This window comes from Melanotaenia boesemani, chromosome 23 (genome assembly GCF_017639745.1).
Source record: "Melanotaenia boesemani isolate fMelBoe1 chromosome 23, fMelBoe1.pri, whole genome shotgun sequence".
Taxonomy (NCBI): Eukaryota; Metazoa; Chordata; class Actinopteri; order Atheriniformes; family Melanotaeniidae; genus Melanotaenia; species Melanotaenia boesemani.
Genome location: NC_055704.1, coordinates 7,876,977 through 7,898,816, shown reverse-complemented (window position 1 = coordinate 7,898,816; position 21,840 = coordinate 7,876,977). Strand labels below are relative to the sequence as shown.

At 40.8% G+C, this 21,840-nt stretch overlaps 1 protein-coding gene across 1 annotated transcript in view; it reads left to right on the top strand.

Moving 5' to 3' along the window:
• Positions 1–16,181: 16,181 nt before the first annotated feature.
• avpr1ab (arginine vasopressin receptor 1Ab) overlaps positions 16,182–21,840 on the top strand; it is a 34,639-nt gene continuing 28,980 nt past the window's right edge. Inside the window, exon 1 of the mRNA XM_041977173.1 lies at positions 16,182–17,207. Coding sequence (XP_041833107.1) covers positions 16,238–17,207 — 970 coding nt within the window. The 5' untranslated portion in view covers positions 16,182–16,237. The remainder of the gene's footprint in view (positions 17,208–21,840) is intronic.

Genomic DNA, 21,840 nt, shown 5'->3' with positions numbered 1-21,840 from the left:
CTAGGGTTTACAGAGAATGTTCTGAAGTAGAGAAAATATCCAGTGAGCAGCAGTTGTCTGGACCAGGATGTCTTGTTGGTGTCAGAGGTCAGAGGAGAATGGACAGACTGGCTGGACAGCTCAACAGCTCCAGGGATGTACATGATTAACATCACTGTGACAGAGTTTTACTGCAGCCTCACAGCAAGAAGATCACTGGTTCGAGCCTTAGCGGGGGGGAGGTTTAAACAGTGGCCTTTCTGTGTGGAGTTAGCATGTTAGCATGTATGCATGGTTCTCTCCAGGTACTCCAGAATTTCAGGTTAATTGGCCACTTTAAATTCTCCATAGGACTGAGTGTGAGTGGTTGTTTGTCTCTCTGTGTTGGCCCTGTGACGGACTGGTGATCTGTCCAGGGTGTACCCTGCCTCTCACCTGCTAAATATTGGGTTAGGCTCCAGCTTCCCCGTGACCCTTACTTGTTTCATGTTTACTTGATTCCCCTGCATTGAGTTCTTATCATCCATACCTCTTTGTAATCAGTCATTACTCATGTTGTGTTCCAGGTTTCTGTTATTCTTTGCCAGATAGTCTAAGTCAGTGGTTCCCAACCTAGGGCCCAGAGAGCACAGGGGGTCCCTGAGGCTTTGAACATTAGAGTCATTGTGATTAATGCCATCAATTTGTCCCTATTTTAAGAGAAAAAAGTAAGACTGTATGTTGTTCATTTAACTTTGGCTTTATCAAAGGAGAGGACTCAACCAGTATACATTACATATGGTGAGAATTTCACTTTTGAAAGCTTAAAACCAAGCATGGTTCCAGCACAGGGTGGAGCAGGGGGTCCATGGCATTTCAGTATATGCATGGAGGGGGTCCCTGAGGAAAAAAGACTGGGAACCACTGGTCTAAGTGATTTGGCTTCTGGCCATTTATTACTCCTTCCAAGACAGTGTAACTTCTTCCTGATTTTTGTCCGGCCCTTGCATTCACTGTTGCCTCCTTTTACACCACATTGTGGATTAATGAGAGTTCTGCTTTGTTTAATAGTCGGGTCTTCCTCCACATGTAACCATCAGTCTATTACTTTCTGTTTAAATTAGTCACATTCTTTTAAAGATGAAATGCTATTGCATTAATATGGTCAATGTACATTTTCATGCACATCTGTATAAGAAAAATCTAAATACCCACAGCAAAGGAAAAGGAGGGTGGTGAAAAGGTTGTCAAAAATTGACCTCATTCAGTTTGTCATGCTGCACATTGACTTTAGCTCTCAGACGAGTCTGGTATGGACAAAGCAGAAAAACAAACAAATCCAAACACAATAAAACAGATAAAAGCCTGTTTTAGTCTCATCAATTGTGGAAGCTCATTCAGATTCATTACGCCCAACAGTATCCACGAGCTTGTTCGGATGTTAAATAATTAAAAGATTGTGTAAGGGTTACATTAAAGTCTGACTTATCAAACTTCATTTAATTAAAACAATTTATAGCCTTCTATAACAATTATTAACAGGTCCAAGAAAGGTCAGTTTGTATATATCTGTGTGTGTGTGTGTGTGTGTGTGTGTGTGTGTGTGTGTGTGTGTGTGTGTGTGTGTGTGTGTGTGTGTGGATGTGTGTCAAGGACATGTTTAATATTCTGAAATGTTTTTCTGTCTTGTTCCTCTATTAAGGTGAAAACCAAACCTTTAAAAGCAGGAATCATTTTATAGAGTTCTGACTTCTACAAAATGACTGAGTTTCATTCTTCATGTAGAATCAGACTTAAGTCAAGACAAAACTATGTTTTTGGAATAAAAAGAATATGACACAGCCACAGTCATAATAATGAAAGCACAACCTCTAGGTTAATGGGTAATTCTTAACTGATCCTAGCGAGGAACATGCATGCATGTTTATCTAGTTTGTCTCTGGACTGGTCTTGTGATAGACTGGTAACATGTCCAGATTGTATCCTGCCTCTTCCCCATGACAACAAATTAGATAACGTGGATATAGATAAACAGATGGACAGCTTAGTTTTTGTCAGATTAATATAAATAATGAGCTGCTATTTATGATTTGTTTTATTTTTGTAATTTCAAGATCTGACTGTTCATAATGTCCTTACACAAAAGACCTTAAGAACTGGGGGGGATCAGAGAAAGAAAGGCAAAGATAAAAAGAGGAATGAAATGCCAAGAGCTCCTGATCACCCCCTAGTGGTCGGCTGCAGTACTAAGCCCCGCCTCCTTAATGTCAGCTAATGGATTTTAATTCATACAAGATGTTATTAGAATATGGTTTCTACCATATTAATGACTGATATTGGTACAGGAACTTATTTAGATTTTCTGTTAGAGATTGATCATTACATGATGGCTTTTAATGAGTGTATGTCATCATGATTAATAGCCCTCTAGGTAGTCTCTGTTTAGGCAGCACTAGTAATTATGGACTGTTTCTGTTCTTAATTAAGTGATTTGTCATCATCGGTTTAACATTAGAGGATCTTTCTTTGTGTCAGGAGCTAAAACTTGCATTTTTCATAAAGATATATTCGGGTAGGCTGTGGTGGTTAAACCATGCCATATTGGTAAGCCTGAGCCTAGCATCTGAATATGGAGCTGAAATAGAGACTCATCAGACCGGCAATGTTTCTCCATCTTCTATTGTCCAGTGTTGGTGAGTCTGTGTGAATTGTAGCCTCAGTTTCCTGTTCTCAGCTGACAAGAGGCACCCGGTGTGGTCTTCTGCTGCTGTAGCCCATCTGCTTCAAGGTTGGACGTGTTGTGTGTTCAGAGATGATATTCTGCAGACCTTGGTTGGAACCAGTGCTTATTGGACTTTCTGTTGTCTTTCTGTCATCTCCAACCAGCCTGCCCATTCTCCTCTGACATCAACAAAGCATTTTGTTTCAGACAACTATTTTCTCTCCTTCAGACCATTCTCTATAAACCCTAGAAATGGTAGTGTGTGAAAATCCCAGTAAAAACTCAGACCAACATTGATGCCACATTCAAAGTCACTTAAATCCTCTTTCTTCCTCATTCTGATGCTCAGTTTGAACTTCATCAAGTTGTCTGGACATTGTCTACCTAACTAAATGCGTTAAGTTGCTGCCATGCGATTGTCTGATCATATATTTGTGTTAACAAGCAGTTGAGCAGGCGGATCTATTAGGTGGATGTGGATGTATTCAAAAGCTGTTTTTCTAGTAATGGCACATTGGAGTGTGGTGTACTTGCACATTAAAACCAACAGTTATTTGAAAGACAAATTAATTAAAAGTTATATCTTTTAAAGAGTGGTATACAACATGTTCCACAGAAGAGAGAAAAAAAAATTAAAAGCACCATAACCCCTCGGAATAAGATGACCTTCATGGTGAAATTTAAATGTACAGTTAAATTTCAAGGATTTCAGATGGAAACAATAGGGGGAGGTCACATTTGTCACTTTTTTTTGTTTTTAATATAGTTTGAGCTTTCACAGACACACACATAGTTACAGAATACCTGCTGCAGACGATCAACAGTAATTATCGTCTGTTTTCCATTGAGAACTTTCCTGGTGCTGAGCTCAGTCAAACCCCACGATGTTAATTGATTTTGGCAGCTTTTCCGACAGAAAAGTGACACACTGTGGTGACAAATCCTGCAGCTAAAATACTTTTAATGTAGGAAACCATTTCCAAGCAGCGTTAGCGTTTAAGAAGGATATTTTGTTCCACACTTCATTTATCTGATTGCTGGAGATTCATTAAACAAGAGAAATGGTTTGGGTTTTTGTTGCTGTCTTGTTTTCTGATTCATTTGGTAGTTTTCCTCTTCTGTATTCTGTTTGTGTCACATCCTGTTCATCAGCACGCCTGGTGTAATTTGCTAATTTGCTTCCCTAATTTGCTTCTTGTTAGTTCACCTCTGTGTTCATATGTATATATATATATATATATATATATTGCCTGCCCTGTTAAGTTATTTTAATTAAACCTTCAATTCCTGCTTCTGTTTGCCTCCTGCCTCATCAGTCCTGCATTTGTATCCACATCCTCCACAAAATCACCTTTATACACATTTAGACTCTGTGTTGGAGATGGATGGCATGACTATAAGCAGAAACTAAGGTAGTTGTACTATAAAAAGGTAGTGCACGTCTGTAGAGTCTTCATTGGTTTGCACATGATGATGCAGCCTCAGAATAACCACTGAGATTTTTCTTTGGAATTATTTCATTTTTAAAATTATTTTATTATTTGTGGTGCTTTGGTTGTAATCCATCTGGAACAAGAAAAAGTCCCTTTAGTCCTCAGGTACTGTAGTACACCTGTTCTATAATCCATAGTTGTAATAGTAATCCAACTTGCAGTAGATGGACATGAATTAGTCAGTGTTGTGGAAATTTTACGTATCAAAGTGAGGCAAAAGTTTCAACAAGTTTTTAATTCGGATCAAAATGCAGAAAGCATGCAGCAGTTCTAAGGAGTGTTTCCAGAGGTTAAATGGGATGCTGTTTTTATATGACACACTATTAACACAACAGTTAACAAGAATCCAGATGTCTATCTAGGCCTTATGTGGCCTCTGTCCCCGAGTGGGGCCACCACTGCAAGCTAAGCCATCATGACAATCCAAGGACAGACACGGAGGAGCCGGGCATCACTTTCTTTTTGTAGATATGATCAGTGCATGATTTCAAAATAACTGAGTAAATAAAAAACAAATCAAAACTCCATTACAGTGTGTATGTATTTATACACATTGTATAAATACATACACAATATATATATTTTCTGTTTCTACTCCCTCTCTTCTCTACCTAGCGCAAAGATTGCATATACCCATAAAATGCCATATTTCCTAACCAAACATACACTGGTCCCTTTTGTTTTTGTTTATTTGTTTGTTGTCTCTCTCTCTCTCTGTGTCTCTCTTTTCCTCCTCACATTTGTATAAGGTCTCATATTGTAGCTCAAACAGGATCATTTTGTCTTTTATCAAATTTATTTACAGAGATTGTTTCATGCTTTTGTTCATTTTTCTGCATTTTTTTTTTTTTTTTTTTCGGGTTCTTGCTGGTGTGACATCCTCATCCTTGTATCAGAGGTTGAATCTCAGGTGGTTCTGGTAGTGTGCCCTTGCTTTTTCTAATATTTCTAGGCGGCTGATGGCTTTGACACAGTGGAGCTGAAAAAGAATAATTATGTCTTCTTTTATAAAAATATATTCACATTTGACATGGGACCAAGTATATCAGTCCCATGTCCAAAAAAAAAAAAAAAAATCAGGTGTGCTGCAGCAGGGAAACAAAAAAACCCTGCAGGACAGAGGCACTTGAGTACCAAGGTTGTAAATCACTGATTTAGGGGGTAATTGGCTAAAAACAAATCTTCTACAGGAGGAACACTGATGAAAAAGGTTTGAGAAACACTGGTCCAGATGGATGCATTAAGTCTATTGGCTGTGCAGGTGGTGCTGTGCATGTGCTTTGGTTGAAAAAAAAAAACATTTTACAGTGCAAGTTGTTTAAATAAATGAGTTTTACAGCCCAGCAGTCCACTCAACACATTTGGTCTGAATTAGTGACAAAAACTTAAGTAAATTTCTAGTTATTTTGAGGCCATTAGTGCAAAACAAAAGTATTTTGATCACCACATTTTTCTGTGTCCACATTCAAACATAGACTGCAGTACTGACACATACATTTCATGAACCATCTCTCTGCTTTTGCTTATGGTTGTTGTATTACAGAATGTGTGAATATTTTCAAGCTTTTGGTTTGGTTATCTCTTAGTTTTAGTCACTTTAAATAATCATTTATACATGTAAAATACTGAAAAATGTAAACACTTGCAAGCCTTTTGGGTTTTGATTGATACAATGATGATACAATGATGAATTAGTCTGATAAGAAAAGAAGCAACTTCAGAGGTCAGAATCCTGGAGGCAGCATTTAAAAGTACTGACTCCTTTCTTATTACTTTCACTTCAGAGCCTGAGTGGTTGAAGAAGTCCATTACCTTGGCTCATATCCATTCTCCATCTCGCAGCAGTAGTTGCCTCCTCACTGTATCGACCCATCCTAACTGGACTCAGGGAGATAACATAGAAGCCAAAGAGACTCTCAGATAATGTAACATTTATTAAAGTACCTTGAGAACTACACCCAAAGGAGCAATAAGTGAGACTTATATGTCGTCTCTGCAGAAAACCTACTGGCAGCACTCGTGGCAGCAGCAGTTGCAGCAGCTCAGCTCACAGAGAGAAAAAGTTCAATTTTGTCATTAAAATAAAGATTATTTAATTCATTTATTCCCATTCGTGTTGTAGATTAATAGCATTGATTCACCTGGGGAAGATGCAGATATTTCTGGCTGAGGGAAACTAATGGAACTAATGCACCACTTGCAGAAACCTATGATACATTCAGAATGAAGACGTGGGTCACAGTGCTGGCTGATAAAATGTTAAATTGTCATCATTCATAGATCGACGTGTTTCCCACTACCAACAGAGGACAGCGACTTTCCTTTTTTCTGCAAAAGAAGAGTTGACGATTACTTTGTACTGGAATATCTAAAACCTGTCGTTTCGATTCCTTGATTTTCTTTTGCCATTTCAAATATTTTTTCTTTGGTCAAAGTTTGTTCAAAATTGGGTACAACTGTGCAACTACTTGTTAACACAAATATTTAATCAGCCAATCACATGGCAGCAACTTGCGTTAGAATTAGATGAGATTAGAAGTTCAAACAGGGCATCAGAATGAGATAGAAAGGGCTTTATTAAATTTGTTAAATAAAACATATTAGCTTAAATTAGCAAAAAAAAAAAAAAATTCAGTACTGAAAAAAAGCTGCTGGAAAATAGAAGTTTGACAATTCATATTTATGTTTTCAGTTAGAGTTTTTATTAACTACTTGAGTATGGCAAGCCAAAGTGGTCATATATAATGTGCAATGTATATATACATTGCGCATTATATATATATAAATATATATATATATATATATATATATATATTGCACATTATGGTGTTGTTCTTTTAGTAGCTATGCTAAATAGGCTATATATACCTTAGTAATAATGTTAAAAATATTGGAACAATGCATCCAATTCTTAGTCTTTACTGATTGGATGATCATGTTTCAATTTCAGTCGCAGGTCAAAAAGGGGGCGGGGATAATTATAATATAACAAAACGCAATTTTTAACACATGTTAAAGTGCCATAAAACGGCGATTTTTACACGCAGTCATTGAATGCCATCAAAAAGCGGTGTTCAGGGACTCAATAGAAGGGCGGTTTTTATAGAGTTTTTGTCATGAAAAATGGCGCTTTTAATGCTGATTTTGCACATAAAACTGCGTTTTTTTCCGCTGTTTCATTGTCAGCATACTAGTTTAGTTTCAAATTTTGATCACTTTGGTTTGCCATACTCGAGCATAGGAGGTGCTCGTCGTTTTGGTGTCATGTTGCAGTTTCTCCTCCTATTGGTACTGGTCGGTAAACTCACCAGGTCAAAGCTGAGTACAATAATTTAAATATTTTTTGTCTGTGCTTGATTTTTTGTCAAGTTTTTACTTAATCTTAAATAAATGTTGAGATAGGTTGTCAGTGAACAGACTAAAACCAGAATACGTATGAAAAATCTGAATTTTTGTGTCATTAGTGACATGGACCTTAAAAACAAATAAAAAGAGAACTATATGTGTATTAAATAACTAAATGTAACACATCTAAGCGGCGCCCTGCAGTGTACGTTGGTATCTGAGCTCTTATCAGTGTACACCAACCTGCACTATCTATCATTACTCTACAAGTTTGACAGGTTCCATAATCATAGAGCAATAAATCTATAACCCCTGACAGCGTCAACCATTACCCACCATTGTTTAACCATAACACATTATGTAATCGTCTGCATCAGCAGCTGGCTCTGCCTCTGACATGAAAAACACAGTCGGCCTCTGCAACTTCTAAATCCCTCTCTGCTCACTCTGATCCTTGCATATAGATTGAACATTAAGATACCAAGTTGCGGCCTTGTAAAAAACAAGGGAGGAGGGAGGAGGAAATGTGTGTGTGTGTGTATGTGTGTGTGAGTGAGGGAGGATGGGGTGTATGGGGGTGGCTAAGGGGAGGAAGGGAGAGTGGTTGATTGTGCCCTGGTTCCCGAGTTGTGTGGCTGGAACATTGGGGTGGGTTCTGGCCGCCTTGGATGGCCAGTGGCCCGCAGGGTCGGCGGCTGCCGATCTTGGCCTGCAGGGGTCTGTGCCCTGTGAACGTGGGGGGCTCTGGGTGGGCAGAGATGATCCCTTCCTTCCAGATGCTGATTTGGGACACACCTTATAAATTTTTTATAATAGCTTTGGGACATCAAGATTCAAGAATTGTGCTATCCTGATAGGTAGCTGCAAGTTTAATTGGTTAACACATAATAGATTTAAGCTGATGCTATTCTGTGCTATTGATTCCATATTGTGAAGTGAGTATATTAAATGGGACAAAGTTTATATTTGCTGTTATATGTTTTTTATTGTTTTATTCCTTTATTTTTCCATTGAATGAAGTTAATAATTTTTTAATGAATTTGATTGTGTGGGGGAGAGATGTTGGTGGGTTCTTGAGGAAAAGAGATATATCATCAGCATAAAGTCATGTTTTTTTGGGGGTTTCTTTCTGATGGGAGGACTCTTCAACTCAAATTGGTCGTTTACACCGAAGTTCGTCCCCTTCAGGTCGCAGCCCTGGTTCTTCACCTGCTCTTTCTGTCTGAAGTTGACGACATTCACTACAATGGGTCTTGGTCTTCTGGCCCCAGGGTTCCTCCCACCTAGACAAGATTTTTTTTCACTGTTTCCTCCGGGAGTTCAGATGAGTTTGGTTGAAGTTTTTCACCATGGTATTGGGGTCCTCCTCCGTCTGTTCTGGGATCCCTGCAAATACCAGATTCTCTCTCATGCTCCACGCCTGTAGATTGAGGAAAATAAGAAGATAAAAGAAACAGTGATCAAAGAGTTGGGTCAACCCCTCGGTGAGATATTTTACCGATTCACTGAGGCTGGCGTTCTATGCAGCCAGGGCTTCCACTGCTTCTGGCTGATGCCTGTAACTTCAGCTCTTGCTGGAGCGATTTGCAGCCGAGTGTGAAGTGGCTGGGATGAGAATCAGTACCACCAAATCTAAGATCATGGTCCTCATCCGGAAAAGGGTGGAGTGTTTTCTCGGGTCCTGCCCCAAGTGGAGGGGCAGGACCTTGTTCACGACTGAGGGAAGTATGGGGCTATTATTGTAGCAATATTATCTACAAATCCGTGTTGAAAGTCACAAATGCATACAGAGAGTCGTGTATCCGTATCTTAATTTGTGTGTGCACAGTTGGATTCGCAAATGTGTAAATAAATCCACAAATGTGTGATGAGATTTCTGTGTCTGTACAAGAATCTGCAAATGTGTAAAACAACTTGTGTGTAACCCGGTTTGCAAATGTGTAAAAAAATTCCACAAATCTGTATTTAAAGTTGCAAATGTGTAGACCAATCTGTAAATGCGTGCTAAGATCTGCACATGTGCAGACCGATCTGTATCCACAGAGAGACATGAATGCCTGGAGTATTTCAGCTACAAGACCCAGAAATACAGACAAATCGCTGGTTACGAGTCAAGCAGCTTCTGGATTGGCTCTCTCTACACACGTGGATTTTGCTACACTTGTTCCGTGAGAAATCCACAAATGCGTGTCAGGATTCGTATCCGTAACGCTTGGGTTTGCGTGCCCTGACCGCTGGCTCACAGGCTGCCTCACTCCGGCTGCCGTTGGTTCGCTTGCTCTGCTTCTACTGAGTGCGCGCGAGTTTCACCAGGGCAGGAAAGATGGCGGTGGCTGCTAATAGCGAGACGGAAGCTGAACTTAGCAGATTTCACTCATTTTTCTGCTGTTTTTACCCATAAGACCTGGTCCAGATGTTATAATATCACACTGAGTCAGGTCAAACCTGTCCTAGATTATTCTACAGAGCCTACTGAAATCTGCCTTTATTGCATTTTCACAAATCAGAGAAAGGTTTCACAAATCAGAAACTATGTTTTTCAGATTCAGTAGGCTCTGTAGAATAATGTAAGACAGGTTTGACCTGACTCAGTGTAATATTATAACATCTGGACCAGGTATAGTGTGTAAAAATGGCAGAAAAATGACTGAAATCTGCCTTTATTGCATTTTCACAAATCAGAGAAAGGTTTCACAAATCAGAAACTATGTTTTTCAGATTCTGTAGGCTCTGTAGAATAATCTAAGACAGGTTTGACCTGACACAGTGTGATATTATAACATCTGGACCAGGTATAGTGTATAAAAACGGCAGAAAAATGAGTGAAATCTGCCTTTACTGCATTTTCACAAATCAGAGAAAGGTTTCACAAATCACAAACTATGTTTTTCAGATTGTGGAGACTCTGTAGAATAATCTAAGACAGGTTTGACGGCACTGAGTATCAGTAAAACGCAGGGTTAATAGAGAAATACAGTCACTTGCATTCTGACTTAAGGGTCCCTTAAAATTTCCCTTAACTAGCGAATCGGAGGCTGTGCGAATCGGAAGCTAAGTTCAGCTTCCGTCTCGCTATTAGCAGCCACCGCCATCTTTCCTGCCCTGGTGAAACTCGCGCGCACTCAGTAGAAGCAGAGCAAGCGAACCAACGGCAGCCGGAGTGAGGCAGCCTGTGAGCCAGCGGTCAGGGCACGCAAACCCAAGCGTTACGGATACGAATCCTGACACGCATTTGTGGATTTCTCACGGAACAAGTGTAGCAAAATCCACGTGTGTAGAGAGAGCCAATCCAGAAGCTGCTTGACTCGTAACCAGCGATTTGTCTGTATTTCTGGGTCTTGTAGCTGAAATACTCCAGGCATTCATGTCTCTCTGTGGATACAGATCGGTCTGCACATGTGCAGATCTTAGCACGCATTTACAGATTGGTCTACACATTTGCAACTTTAAATACAGATTTGTGGAATTTTTTTACACATTTGCAAACCGGGTTACACACAAGTTGTTTTACACATTTGCAGATTCTTGTACAGACACAGAAATCTCATCACACATTTGTGGATTTATTTACACATTTGCGAATCCAACTGTGCACACACAAATTAAGATACGGATACACGACTCTCTGTATGCATTTGTGACTTTCAACACGGATTTGTAGATAATATTGCTACAATAATAGCCCCATAGGGAAGGCAGTAGCAGAAGATCAACAGGCGGATCAGTGCGGCATCTGCAGTGATGTGGACCCTGCATTGGTCTCGGTGTTTGTAAAGAAGGAGCTGAGCCAAAATCCAAAGCTCTCGATTTACCGGTTGATCAACGTTCTTACCCTTACCTATGGCCACGAGCTGTGGGGTAGTGACCGAAAAAATTAGATTGCATATAAAAGTGGCCGAAATGAGATTTCTCTACAGGATGGCCGGTCTCTCCCTTAGAGATAGGGTGAGAAGTGTGATGATCCGGGAGAGGGTCAGAGTATAGTAAATTGATCATCTAATGTAAAAAAGAGAAGAAAAACCCAAGTGAGTTTTGGTTTGTTACACTACAGTAAAAACAGGCATACTTCAGGCATAGTAACGAATGGTAATTAATCATGATTAATCGTGATTAATTCATTTGTAAGCTGTAAATAATCTGATAATCAAACAGCCCTATATATATATATATATATATATATATATATATATATATATATATATATGTATATGTGTGTGTGTGTGTGTATGTATGTGTATATATATATATATATATATATATAAAACATTTTTAATGTACATATACATATACTGTATGACAATATTTGAGTTTCTTTCAAATCTAATAACATTTTTGGCAAAACACATGTAGAATTACTCTCTATAATTTCTGAATGAACACGGGGCTTTTTTCTTCTTGCTGTTGTTGACCCCTGTTTTCAGATAAGCACATGTTTGCACAGCTGGGTGATGTGTTTAACCCAGTGGTTCATTAGCAGGTTAATTTAGAAAGCAGATGGAGGCCTTGGTTCTGATCTGGGGGGAGCACCTCGGCTGTGTTAAGATTGTAGAGTTTTTGTCTTTTTTTTTCTTTTTCTTTAGTGTCACTGCTGTTATTTGTAAACTTGGTACTGAGTACTAGCTGGTTGTTGGGACCTAGATGTTATAGCAGAGGATTTGATGCCCTGGCTTATATGGAGACTGACTTGGCCACTGGATTCTGAATCCCACTGGATTCTGAATGGAGGATTTCTTTTCATCTGAGCACCTGGGTTATAAAAGACCTTGAGCTCAACATGCTGTATCTCGTCATCTTGCATGTAGCTCCCTACTGGTGTGCTGTTTGGTTTGGTCACATGCGCCACACTAACCTGCATCCAGATCCACACCACTGATACTGCTTCATGCTACACATTTATAGACATAGTTTATATTTTTTTGTTAATACTCCAATGCCCTCCACAGTCACCAGATCTCAGTCTAATAGAGAAAGATGTTCTGTACATTATAAAGTGGCTGATGAGTGTCATATTAAAAAGATTGCTGTAGATATCCCCTTTGCTGATACTGTCATTTACTCCAAAACATGGTCAGGTGGTGTATGTGCATCCATGCAGACATGGAGGATAATTACACTGGTGAATATGTGGCCTCTAGTGGTTGTGAGTGCTACTGCATGTCACAGCTGCATTATATGCATTTTAGCAGTAACCATGATCTTTTTCTAACGATGACCAAGTGATATTACAGCCTGTAATGAACCAGGAACCAACTAAGTTGTTTGCTCCAAGATATACAAGGTTTCTATTGGCAGCTAAGCAAAGCTAACACACTAGCAAGTTATGTCATTATGGTTAGGTTGTGACATTAAATAAAATGGTTGGCAACATTTAATTAAAACATACGAGTAAAAACAGTCTTTGACTAGTCAAAATGCGTTCAATTACCTATAAGGATTAAGTTAAACTGTTGAATAAGACAGGAGTCACAAATGCTAGCTATCTGTGCTAGCTAACAATTTGCCAACTGTTCGAAAGATCATTAACTTGTGTTTTAAAGCTTTTTGTTGCTCAAAATGGTAAACAATGTAGTACACAAAAATGATTGGGGAAAGTCCATTAAAGAAAGAAAATTCAAGTTTCAGGCACTATTGTGACGGAGTTAAAATACTTTGCTTGCTAATTTAATTATTTTTAGATAAACTATGATTTAGGCAGGGGTCTGCAATCTTTACAGTCCAAAGAGTCATTTATCCCTCAGCCCAGCTAAATAAAATTTATTTAGAGCCACAAATGTTACAACACTTTTTGAAAAGACAACTTATTATTTTTTATAAATGTCTACAATAGGAAATCTGACATTTTTGGAGAACTACATTTTTATTTCTATTGTAAGGTTTTAAAAATAAAGAAAAAACAACACTTTTACAAAAAGAGAATAGAGAGACTTTCTTCTATGGGATGTAGATAAATGTACAAAATTATGTAAAAAAAAAAAAAAAAAACTGCATGTGTTGTTTTATCTGTACTTAAAAGACATTAATTCTTTAGCAGTTTTAGCCATGTGCATCTCTGCTCAACTTGTTTTTACTGAAACTCTGAAACAGAGTGATTAGTCTGATGGATAGTTTTCATACTGTACTTCTAGGTGAGTTTCTGATGGAAATGCTGAGTTTCAGGCTTGAACATTCAATAAAATGAATGAAAATATAATGTGTTAACATAATCCATATAAAATCCAAATAACAAAAAGATCCACTTTAAAATTGGGACATGAAGCCATCCATGAGTTAAACAATCCACCAAAACATAAAGAGCGAGATCCATAAAAATGATCACTCATGCACAATTCAAGCATTTATTTGTTATGTAAATAACAAAAGAGAAAATAATAGAATCCAATGCAGAACTCTGGGATGTTGTAGTGTTTTCTGGTAAAAGTTTAACCTGCCCTCAGGCGTTTTCCCATTACATGTTGATGAAGGCGGCAGCTTTATTGGTCAATGATGAAACAACAGGAAAAACAAGATCGTTTCATGAACACGCACACAAAAACAGCATGTTGGGGGTTCAATTAAAGGCTAAATCAATATTCAACTGATGGTTCACACAAATTAGATGCTAATTACAACTAACAATAACTCTTATTGTGGACACAATCATTTAAATACTAAATAAATGAAAAATCTAAATGAAAAGACTCCAACTCAACAGATGGGAGGATTTACTTGGTTTTTCTGCCTTTTTTTAAATATACAAAATTAAACACTGTGGAAGAGTGCAGCACAGACAGAAGAGAATAATGGGAATGAACTGCCGTAAAGAAGATATTAACTATCTTATGCAGGAGAAAATCAGCTGCTTTTCATGGGAACATCACATTTAATCAATCAAAATGAAGGAAAACCTAAGGTTAATGTCTGAGCATAAATTAATCAATATATTCATTGTTAATACATTAAGTCTGTCTTAGTAATTGATAAGGTTTTACATTCCTTCGTTGATTTTTTTCATTGTGAAAATGTGTTGTTAACTTAAAGTAGCATTTTGTAAGTTTCTGACCTTAAAATGATGTGTTTCATTTATCATGTAATTCCTGGAGCCATCGTCCCCAAGCTAAAAACTACACTTCAAAATGTTTGTTCTGGGATAGATGAAACCCAAGAGGATATTCTTGGAGGAAGAGAGGAAAAGAAAGAAAAAGTAACAGAAAAAGAGAGAGGACAATAGTCAGTATTGGGCTGGATTTTACTGGTTGGAGAGAGCTCAGAGAAGAGACAGGATGCAAGATAGATGCTGAATTAGCCTCCTTACTGTGCTGATCAGTGTGGCTTTAAAATATATGTGAGAATGTTTCTCTAATATTGCATCTGTGCTGTTTTAATATGTTTAAGTAGCAGTTTTGCACAAACGTTAGGGTGAACCTTGAAATTATATGCTCATATAGCAGCTTATTTAGGAATGTTTATTCATTTAACTGCTGAATAATATGCTGAGCTTTTTGTAATACATTTTTATTGCTGTACTTATGCAGTACAATGATGGTAAAGTCCAACAATCTTTATTAAGGAAGACAAACAGATCTCTCTCTCTCTCTCCAAGTGCCTTGATTCTCTAACCGGAATCATAATCTGCCACCTTAACCAGTAATTCTATTCTATATATATATATATATATATATATATATATATATATATATATATATATATATATATATATATATATATATATGAAAGGTATGGAAACTATTTTAGCATTAATGGATTTAGAAATAATTTATATGTTTGCATCCAATCAGCTTTTAAATGAATCTCTGGCGTCAAATACTAGATTTATATGTTAAACATATATAAAAGTAAATTTTCTTTTGCAGCCTATTTGTGCCTCTAAAGATGTTTAAAATTAAATCTCCCAAGTTTTCTGGAAACTGGAGTTCCAGATTAATGATGGTTAACCATTTTTAAAAAATAGGTACATTTCAAGTGTCAATAATCAATAAATGTGGAGTTTCAGGACTTCATATAATACAACTACACCTGGATAGGAAAAAAAAAAAAAAAAACAGATGGAGAAAATATGTCTAAAGTGATAATTCATTTTGACATTTAGAACTGGTAATATAGAAAAGAATCGAAGGTAGTAAAAATATTAATATTTAATTTATATCTAGTATTTCATAACATTTATATAATTATTTTTTAAAAATATGTGCAAATTAAATAATAATAATAATAATTATTATTACTTTATTTGAACATATTTTTAAAAAATATTTCATTCGTTCAAAATATGTCCCAAAATAATTTTCAGTCATAAAAATAATATTTATTTTATGTGACCACAGTCAGATGACAGATTCATTCCAGCAGGTTGTTGGTTCTTTTGTGTTTTGTATCACTTCGGTGTTCAGTAAGTATAGGGGAGAGGAAATGTGTGTGCGTGCGTGTGTGAGTGTGTACATGTGTGAGCGGGTTCGGGGGGGCGGGGGCTGATCGTTGGGGCAGGAGTCTTTAAAAGAGACCGGATCTGCAGCAACGCAGCTCAGAAAAGAATCCGGGCTGCTTTTGCGACACCTGAGAATATATATCTATATTTTCCTCTCTCTCTCTCTTTGCCTTTCTACGTTCTTTGTGGTCAAACCCAGCGGAGCATCAAAGAGTTTTGACTGCCACAATTTCCACTGGTGACGGTTACGCACTGGTGGGCAGGCACCTCCGTGCGCCCGGAGGAGAGGTGGCCACCATGCTCTTCTCCTCGGAGAGCTCCTGCAACATCTCGGGGAACAACTTCTCCGAAGGGTTTGGTATGTATCAGCAGCTGGAAAGCGGGGCCACGGCGGCTGCTGGGAACATCAGCAAGAGGAGAAACTACACCGACCCGTTTGGACGGAACGAGGAGGTTGCCAAGATCGAGATCACCGTCCTGAGTCTTGCTTTCCTTGCAGCAGTAGTCGGAAACGTCAGCGTGCTCTTGGCCATGTACAGAACCCGTCGGAAACTGTCGCGGATGCACCTGTTCATGAAGCACCTGAGCCTGGCTGACCTGGTGGTTGCCTTCTTCCAGGTGCTGCCGCAGCTCTGCTGGGAGATCACCTTCCGCTTCTACGGCCCGGACTTCTTGTGCCGCATCGTGAAGCACCTGCAGGTCCTGGGCATGTTCGCCTCCACCTACATGATGGTGATGATGACCCTGGACCGCTACATCGCTATCTGCCACCCACTGCAGACGCTCCAGCAGCCCACGCTGCGGGCGTACTTCATGATCGGCTCCACGTGGGCGTGCAGCCTGGTCCTCAGCACCCCGCAGTACTTCATCTTCTCCCTGAGCGAGGTCCGCCCTGGCTCGGCCGTCTACGACTGCTGGGGACACTTTGTGGAACCATGGGGTCTTCGCGCATACATCACCTGGATCACAGCGGGGATCTTCTTGGTGCCCGTGGTCGTGCTTGTGTTCTGTTACGGATTTATATGTCGCACCATCTGGAGGAATCTCAAATTCAAGACCAAGAGGAAGAGAGCGGAAGCGGTGGCGGAGGCCACCAAGAACGCGATTCTGGGCAGGAATTCGGTCAGCAGCGTCAGCTCCATCTCTCGCGCCAAATTACGCACGGTCAAGATGACTTTCGTGATCGTGGTGGCGTACGTGGTTTGCTGGGCGCCTTTCTTCACCGTGCAGATGTGGTCTGTTTGGGACGAGACTTTCTCCTGGGACGGTAAGTCATTGCTCCTCTAACATTTATATTATTCAACCTGAACAGATCATCCAGTTATTCTTTGGCGTCCTTCAAAATGCACCTGCATTTTCAGCACCTCTTTAATGGACCCCATGGAAATCAAATCTGTATGTTTAAAAACATAAATACATTTAAAAATAAAATAAATAGCTACATCATAAATATTTAAAGACGTCCAAGTTGTCAGAAGTTAAGCCACAGAAATATTTCCACACCGTAAAAAATATGAACTGAAGCTACTCAATAAAATTATGGCAACAAAGTGACACTTGATATAATTGAGTAATTTAAATTACCTACATTTTGATTAGAATATATTGAACTAATGAACTAAATTTAAATAAAAATTTAAATAAAAAAATTGAGAACATGCTATATAACAGAACATAAACAAATGTGTTGGATTTAGCAACTCCATGTCAAAATGGGAGTAAAAGTTGTTTGATTTAATTAAAAATATTACATAAAATCTACTTAGTATTCATGCACAATTACAGTGAATTCACTAAAAATGTGAGACAAACTCATTAAAATTCACAAAATATGGAGAAAAGATTATTTTAGAAGTACTTAATTTATTGCAATAAATTAAGTACTTCTAAAATAATCTTTTCTCCATATTTTGTGAATTACCCATGGGTAATTTTAAATTGCATTTACTCAATTTCCGAAAAAACTTCACAAATAATCACTGAATTTGTAGAGAAAATCAAATTAAATTTACTAGTTACCCAAGTAAAATTAATAATGCTTACAAGAAATCTATTTAAAACATTAGCTGATTGAAATGTTTAAAATAAATTATATTTACTGACAAATAGCTTTCTCTAGATAAATTCAACTCTATTCAACTTTATTTATTTATTTATTTTTTTTGTCTCTTTGTTGCAGTAATTTTCTTCAGTATAATTTAGCCAACATCTCTTCGTGGTTCCAGTTAGTTTCACTTGGGCCAACAGATTGTCACACATAAATAGTGAACAGGGAACACATTTATTTTGTCAACAACATTTAAAAATGAACCCCCTGCACCCCCTCCCCTCCACCCCCCCACCAAAAATAATAAATAAAAAAAAAAAAGTGTGAATGAATACATTTCTGTACTACTTGGGCTTAGTGGTGAACAACGTTACAAACAAAGTTTGAACCCAACACCACTTGGACTACAGCCAACTTTATTTTTATAAAACTTTGTCTGGAAAAATGTAAATTTGATTACATAAGTGTTATAATAAAGCGTTAGTGACAACGTTACTGAACAAAAAAAAAAAAAGCTAAAAAAGTAGCACTCCTCAGTGAATGTCACAATGAAAGACAAATAAAAACAAAAGAAAATCACAAATTCAGCCTGTCAAACAACAGGGGCCACCTGGGTGGGGTCCAGCTGACAGGTGCACGATTGAAAGACTAAAAGAGAGCCATTAAATGAAGCATCAAAGGTAATCACATAACATTATGGAGTGACCTCTCTTGCCTTTCACTCTGTAAGGGTCCATGTTTAACTCACAAACTTAATCTTGAGGCTGTTCACTTTTGGGGACAGCCTTGCACAATCCAGTTCAAGGAAAAATTTCTGGAATACTTCAAAAGTGTACCTCAGTTCTTTGGGATGGGCAAGGTCAACTGCATACGTCAATCCAACAAGCATGGCACAAGCCCTAGGAACATTACCCAGAGCAGCAAGAACTCTCACCCCCTCCACCACGATACCAACACCATCACAGTTCTCTGACAGTTTGATCTTCATTTTGTAGATTTTCATTCTTTGTCCAACGAGGTCTTGAGCCACAGTGTCTCCATCAGCATCCTAAAACAACAAAAACAGTATTTCACTGTCACACCAAAGGAACATTACACAAATCAATAGCTCTCAATCCCAGTGATCCTTTAGAGAAAAAGAAAAACTAAGAACCACAATGGTTTTAGTTTTAGAACACAAAATAGGCTATCTCTAAAAAGTCTTACTTATAGCTGTTTAGATCAGTGATTCTCTCTCGGGACAGAGAAAGAGGCTCGTTAATGTCAAATGTGCTGGTTAGTTACAGTGCCATGAATATGTATTTGCCCCCTTCCTGATTTCTGTGTTTTTTGCATATTTATCACTCACAGAGGTTTCAGATCATCAAACCAATTTTAGTATCACACAGAGACAACCCAAGGAAACACAAAATGCAGTTTTGAAATGTTGATTCCATTTATTAAGGCACAAAAAAAAAAAAAAACTTATCTAACACTATGTGAAAAAGTAATTGCCCCCTGAACCTAATAGGGAGTTGGGCCACCTTTGGCAGCGATAACTGAAATCAAACGTTTGCGATAATTTGTGATGAGTCTTTCACAACGCTGTGGATGTCACGTACCAGCAAGGAGGACTCATAAATTATCAGAAAACCCAGGGATAGGTAATGGGGGTTTATTTAACAGACTGACGAATAGCAAGGTAATATTGAAACTGACGGTGATCAGAGTGTCCGGGTGGTGGAAGACAGCGGCATGTGCATCCGTGTTTTCCGATGAGCAGCAAAAACCAAGTCCGTGATCTAAAGGGAGATGCCAGAGAGCAGTCCAGGGGTCAAACATACAGGGGGTCCAAATATTAGCGGAGGCAGAGTTACCAGTGAGGGAACGAGCAGAGGCGAATATCCAGGTTCCGGAACACAGGGTCGTCAACAGGCAGGCAGGCAGACAGGTTATACGGGAAACAGACAGGTAACAGAGGCTGGATACGTGCAGGGTGAAACCACGACGATCTGGCGCTGGAGGAATGTCACAGAGCTGTCTAAATAGGGCTTGGTACAGGTGTAGCGCATCAGCCCTAATCAAGAGCTGGCGGAGATGAGGCGTTCAGGGCAGCTGAAAAAACTGAGCCCCACACCACAGATCATGACAGTACCCCCCCCACAAGGGTCGACACCCGGCGACCCAACAACACCGAACCGGGCGGGAGGCGGGGGTCCGGAGGAGGGCACCAGCAGACAGGAGGAACCCGGCCGATGAGCCAGTCGGATCCCCCGTGGCCGAGCAGGCAGGGCCTCCCACGGCAGAGCAGGCTGCGCCGACAGGAGCCGGATCTCCGGCGGACGGCCAGGCGGACGGGCAGACCGGAGCAGGACCTCTGGCGGACGGCCAGGCGGACGGGCAGACCGGAGCAGGACCTCTGGCGGACGGCCAGGCGGACGGGCAGACCGGAGCAAGACCTCTGGCGGACGGCCAGGCGGACGGGCAGACCGGAGCAGGACCTCTGGCGGACGGCCAGGCGGACGGGCAGACCGGAGCAGAACCTCTGGCGGACGGCCAGGCGGACGGGCAGACCGGAGCAGGACCTCTGGCGGACGGCCAGGCGGACGGGCAGACCGGAGCAGGACCTCTGGCGGACGGCCAGGCGGACGGGCAGACTGGAGCAGGATCTCTGGCGACGGGCGGGCAGGCAGGATCTCTGGCGACGGACGGACAGGCAGGATCTCTGGCGACGGACGGACAGGCAGGATCTCTGGCGACGGACGGGCAGGCAGGATCTCCGGCGACGGACGGGCAGGCAGGATCTCTGGCGGGCGCGCTGACAGGAACTGGGTCTCTGGAAGGCGCGCCGACAGGAGCTGGGTCTCTGGAAGGCGCGCCGACAGGAGCTGGGTCTCTGGAAGGCGCGCTGACAGGAGCTGGGTCTCTGGAAGGCGCGCTGACAGGAGCTGGGTCTCTGGAAGGCGCGCTGACAGGAGCTGGGTCTCTGGAAGGCGCGCTGACAGGAGCTGCGGCTCAGGGCTGCACGCTGACTGGAGCTGCGGCTCAGGGCTGCACGCTGACTGGAGCTGCGGCTCAGGGCTGCACGCTGACTGGAGCTGCGGCTCAGGGCTGCACGCTGACTGGAGCTGCGGCTCAGGGCTGCACGCTGACTGGAGCTGCGGCTCAGGGCTGCGCGCTGCCTGGAGTTGGAACCCAGGACTGCGCGCTGACTGGAGCTGCGGCTTAGGGCTGCGCGCTGACTGGAGCTGGAGCTCTGGAAGACAAACAGAATCCATTACTTCTGGCGGAGGACCGGGGACCAGAAGAGGGAGAGGAGCGACCGGACCAGGGACCTCCTCAGGAACAGGAACCAGAAGAGAGGAGCAGTACGGGGTTGCAGGCATCGGAGGCTGCGGAGCAGACTCTAGAGCAGGCGTTGGCGGCTGGTCCTCTGTAGGCTGGGCCTCCGGAGGTGGAACAGGCAGGGTCTCTGGAGACTGAGCAGACAGGACCTCTGCAGGCTGAGCAGACAGGACCTTCGCAGGCTGAGCAGGCCGGGGAACCGGAGACGTGAGCCTGGGAGCTGGAGGTGACACTGGAGATGTGAGCAGTGGAACTGAAGCAGTCATTATACTAGGCTGGTTTGTCTGGGAAGCAGGTGTCGGAGTGATGACTGTCTCCAGTTTGGAATTGGGTGGTCCAAAAGTCCGATATAATTCCTCTGTAAAGCTTTGAAATGTGGCAGACACCGGCAGGCCCCTTTCCCAGAGTTTAAAACCCCATGACTGTGCTGGACCGGACAGACGAGACACGACGTAAGCCAACTTAACCCTTTCGGTCGGAAAAAAGGACGGACAACGCTCAATTTCCCGCGCACAATGAGTCAGAAAGG